The sequence below is a fragment of the Eutrigla gurnardus genome (genome assembly GCF_963514095.1).
Source record: "Eutrigla gurnardus genome assembly, chromosome: 5".
NCBI lineage: Eukaryota > Metazoa > Chordata > Actinopteri > Perciformes > Triglidae > Eutrigla > Eutrigla gurnardus.
The window spans coordinates 2,412,968-2,418,032 of NC_139919.1; the positions used below are offsets into that span (position 1 = coordinate 2,412,968).

At 41.7% G+C, this 5,065-nt stretch overlaps 1 protein-coding gene across 1 annotated transcript; it reads left to right on the plus strand.

Annotated features, from left to right (window-relative positions):
• Positions 1-2,029: 2,029 nt before the first annotated feature.
• On the plus strand, positions 2,030-4,368 carry LOC311013783 (uncharacterized protein). The gene is made up of 6 exons (XM_084009984.1): positions 2,030-2,396; positions 2,527-2,655; positions 2,787-2,980; positions 3,067-3,214; positions 3,644-3,848; positions 3,940-4,368. The coding sequence occupies exons 1-6, from the start codon at positions 2,103-2,105 to the stop codon at positions 4,233-4,235; spliced, it is 1,266 nt and encodes a 421-aa protein (XP_083866110.1). The 5' UTR covers positions 2,030-2,102; the 3' UTR covers positions 4,236-4,368.
• The last annotated feature ends 697 nt before the right edge of the window (positions 4,369-5,065 follow it).

Here is a 5,065-nt window from a genome sequence, read left to right on the forward strand (position 1 = left end):
TCATTGGTTAAAACCTGTGGTAGACAACGTTTTTGAGGCCTACTGCACCGTGTGCAAAAAGAGGATTCAACTGGGAACAATGGGAGTGAAGGCCTTAGACTCTCATGCCAAATTGACCGAGCACCTGAAGTATGTTCGAGGAAAGGAACAAACTCCTTCCATCGCCGCCGGGTTTCCTCCAGCTAACGTTAGCCGGCTAGCAGCTCCTGCTGCCGCTCCTGCTGCCGCTTCTTCAGCACCTCCTCCTACGACCGCAGCTAACGCTAGGAGTCGATCTCCGCACGTCTTTCGGGTCCACGCCAACGCTGAAAGCAGAGGTGTTGTGGACTCTTCACACCATCGCCAAACACCAGTCCTACAGTGGAAACGAGGGTATTTCAGAGCTTTTCAGGTCCATGTTCCCCGACTCCGACATCGTCAACACCTTTACTTGTGGTGCCGACAAAACCGCTTACGTAGCCAAGTTTGGGTTAGCCGTTCACATCAAAGATGAACTGGTGTCCAAAGTAAACAAATCGCCGTTTGTTCTGATGTTTGATTACCCATTTATTTTTTTTATTTAACCATTTAGATATCTCTTGAGTACTGTGGACATCTTTTGTTTGTTGAATAAATGAATGACACTGTGAAATTCAAGGATTTCATTCTTCTTTGCCGGTGGGGCTGTGAAATAGGCAGAGAAATAGGTATTAATTCTTGATATGGTCTTAAAAAGGTCTTAAAAAGTCTTAAATTTAACTTGAAGAAACCTGTAGGAACCCTGCATACAACTCCACTTCAAAAAACCCAAATTATCCCTTTAAGCTTAGCATTTGATTGGGAAAGAACAAAGCAACCACTTTAAAAGCAAATGAAATAAAATGCCGCACATACAAAAGGCACAACGGGCTGCGAAAATCTGGATAGCTGTAGTAACCAATAGGCAGCTTTAGTACACATCCACATGTGTGGGATTGTGGTCTGCGGAGGAAATCTGTGGTTTCTATGAACTCAATGAGTACGGCCTTATCCAAGAGATCGGATCCTGTACAGAACCGCAGGAAAAGCTGTAGATCTGATGAAATCAATTTCCCCAATGTACCTTTTCAGGTAACGAGAAACTGTTGACTGGGCTGTTGTCATCTCCTCTGGAAAGTTTAGAAGCTCCTTCACTGTTTTTGCAGTTGGTTTTTTGTGTGCAATGAAATGATGCAGTCCTTCTGGTGGTAGTAAACCAGCCTGCCATTCTTCACACTTTCACCTCAACTCCCAGTGTGCAGCTATCATAGAAATCCATCCAAACTTCTGTCAGGCAGTCTCGCAAAACACCACTTCCTTCCCCCTGTTCAAGCTCTCCATTTGGTAAACGCATTTTGATGTTGACCTCAGATGCAATAATGTTTGGGTCCTTGAAGGCACTGATCAAGTCAGTGAGACAGTGACCTCTTCTTACAATCAGCGTTACAGGGCAAGATTGTGGTTCAGGAAGTGCTTGGTCTTGAACATTGGCCTCCCCTGCAAGCACCAGCGACAGATCCACTGTTTGATGAGGTGCATCATCCTCTTTTTCTGTTAAGAGTGCTTCAAGGTTTGGTTCATCCACACTTACATCCAGCCTGTCATCCCCACTAATAATAAAAACTACATCATAATCTTCGCTTTCACCCACAGTTAGCAGACCATCCCATGGTAATGTGTCGTTCAGTTCCAAATATCCACTTCTGGAAGCTCCATCATTAATTCCGTAGTGGTTTGGTGATTCTGAATTTTTGTTTTCCACCAACAGATCCTCACCGGCCTGATTCTGTTCATTGTTAGTGAGATCTACCACTGAGGGCTGGCTTATTGCGTGATCACCCTGGTCCGTGTATCATCCGTCCATTCAATTATTCCATTCAATCTGGCAAACGAAAAACAAAAAAAAACTGTCAATATTTCGTTTATCTGTTTTTCTGTTTGACCAAAAAATGGAAGATTGGAGTTTGTTTTTCTATTTTGAACTCAAAACAGAGCAAACAATTATTTGGAAAACCAAAACGAAATAATGAATCTAATTTACGATTATGTATTTTCCTCATTTCCCACGGTCTGTGCTACGCATGCGTGCATGAAGGCAGCCTCTCATGATTCTCTGCAACAGTTACCACGGTGACAGATGCAACAGACCTGTTCGAGCGCCAAAGTGGAGGCCACGGCACGTTATGGCCGCGCTCAAGCCATACATCTCTATTATTAATGATATGTTCATGAATGGAGAGACATATCATCAGATATCAGATAAGTTGCGACAAATGGGCGTCCAGCGGGGATCCTCAGAGACCAATGTCCGGAGACTACTTGCAGCAAACAACATGCGAAGAAAAGGACAAACGTCTGACCCAGACCTTGAAATTGCAGTCTCTCGTGCAATAAATCAGGTGGGCCTGATATAGATATACACAAACGTACTCTTTGCTGTAGCTTCTAAACATGTGTGTGTGTGTGTGTGTGTGTGTGTGTGTGTGTGTGTGTGTGCGCGTGTGTGTGCGCGCGCGCGTTTATCAACAGACTGGATCTACTTATGGTCGCAAAATGATGACAGGCTACCTGTCCTCAGTTGGGGTACATGCAGGGGAATGCCGAGTTGGAAAAGCTCTGAGAGCAGCCCATGCCCCTTACCATGAAGAACGGCAAAAAGTAGGCTGTTATTTAGCAGTCCTTACATTTTTTTAAATGTTTTTATGAGATTTAAGGTTGTGTATGACATGCACATAAAACCTAGATTTAATCTAATACTGCCTAAAGTTATTATTTTCTCTTTTGCATAGGGTACCCGTAACTTTAACCCAACCCCATATGATGCGGAATATATGGGACACAAATTACACATGGATCAAAATGAAAAACTCGTCATGTTTGGAGTGACTCATGTGATTGCTGTAGACGGCTATAGCAAGAAAATAGTTGCAAATGCAATTATGCCTGTAAAAAACAATCTCACCATCTTCGACACAGTGTACAGGTCAGTGCTGTATGTTCTGTTTGAAAAAAAAATTGAATGAAATGAAATAATACCAATAATTAAGTGTTTCATACTTATTTATGTAGACCAGCAGTAACACAATTTGGAATGTGGGATCAACTAAGAGTAGATCATGGGAAAGAGTTTTACCTCTCCCTGTACATGCAAGAAAGGCTGTCGGAATACAGACATAACCAGCAACGAGAGCCATACCTCCAAACTCAGTCAACAAGGGTAATGTTAACCATCTGCAAGTCATCAGCCTACATTACACCATGAAAAGTAAAAGTATAGCCCGTTTTTACAACAGTTTGTCTCCAAGGGCTTTACATGACATCATAACAACATCCTCTGCCCTTAGACCCTCACATCGACTGAGGAAAAACTCCATAGAAAACCCTTTTAACAGGGAAAAATTGGAGAAACTTCAGGGTGTAGAGAGATGGAGTTCCGGTAGATCTGTGGAAACACAGAGAGAGTGCGAGACACCAAGGCCAAACTACAAAGTGCAACAGAAAATGATAATTACAGTACCAATGTGAGGAGAAGAGAGGAGGAGGAGAGGAAGCCAAGTATCGCACTTAAGTAGAAGTCTGAGGTAGCTGTCAGTCACATCATAGAGAAATACTATGTTAACAGACTTTTTTTTCTCTTTTTTAATAGAATCACACTGTGGAAAGACTGTGGCCAGAAATAAACAATCGTGTGAATTACCCACTAAAGGAGGCCCTGGTACAGCTACAAGATCAGGAGGCAATAGACATGGAAGACAACCTGACAAAGTTCTGCACATCCAATCTGACCTGCCAAGTGTGCGAGATTGGCATGAACAGATTTGTGCAATCGTGGAATTCTCACAGGATCCCAGGTATGTTACATATTCCATACAAGTTATTCACTGTAACAGGTTCTAAAATGGCTTTGAACATTACAGCAAACATGTCTTTGTGTTCTTAAAGGCAAAGGGATACCAAATCACCTGGCAGGGACAGGAACGCTGAGAAAGATCACAACAGATCTTCTGCCAGATGCCACAGTCGCAGCGGACAGGGACATGGGATCTTCCCTCACCAGAAGATCTTCTTTCGGAAGTGACCCCTTTCTGTCGGAGGCAGACAAAGTGAGAGCAGAGCAGCTCTTTGCACAGCATCACCCGGACCTTTCAGTTGTTTTTGATAATGCTGTCAATTACAACTACACTACATTCAAAGATGCCTTGATCTACCTCATTGATGTAACAAAGAGATGTTGCTAATTTCATGTTTGTTTGCTCTTTAAGTCCATATGTCTTAATACAAGTCTAGAGGAGATCTTGTTCAGTAGACCTACTGGAACTACAGTATGGCAATTATGCAGTCACTACTATGAAAGTGAAGGGTAGATCAAATGTTAAGCCAAATGTCAATAAATAAACAATAAGACAAAATAAGACGAAAATGTTCTAAGTATTTATTTTCCTGGAAAACAAGGACTGTTTGTATACAGAGAACAATGGAACACACATGATCACACAGTAGATCAAATGTTAAGTCAAACGTCAATAAATAAACAATAAGACAAAATAAGACAAAAATGTTCTAAGTATTTTCCTGGAAAACAAGGACTTTTTGTATACAGAGAACAATGGAACAGTCCAGCTTTGGGATTCTCCACGTAAAAAAAAATCTATGGCAAATATACACACAGTGTGGGGCTGAAACGTTTTCTGACATTTATAAAAAAGCCCTGAGTTGAGAATAACAACAACATAACATAACATCATAAAACAATATCTTGCCACATTTTCTACTTTTTTTTTTTTACAAAACCCTTGTGAGGCGAGAACAATATGACAAAACAAACATGTCAATCCTCATTATCCAAAGTGTAACAACTCACTCACATTAACTTTTAAAAGTAGTGTTTGGTGGCAAGAACAAATCGTTTACTCTCCAATTTCCAGTTGCCTAATGGCATTGACAACCTCAGAAAGGCCAGTAACCTTATGAATTTTGGCTGAAAAATTATCAGCTCGGCACTTAAAGCATAGTGATGAGTTTTGGAGCCACGTGGTGGTGCAGGATCGGCACGCAACCAGGCTTTCAC

Coding starts and splice junctions, on each gene's coding strand:
- LOC311013783 (XM_084009984.1), top strand. CDS start 2,103: ATGATTCTCTGCAACAGTTACCACGGTGACAGATGCAACAGACCTGTT. Junction 2,397..2,526: donor TCTCTCGTGCAATAAATCAG/GTGGGCCTGATA, acceptor GTTTATCAACAG/ACTGGATCTACTTATGGTCG. Junction 3,849..3,939: donor GAATTCTCACAGGATCCCAG/GTATGTTACATA, acceptor GTGTTCTTAAAG/GCAAAGGGATACCAAATCAC.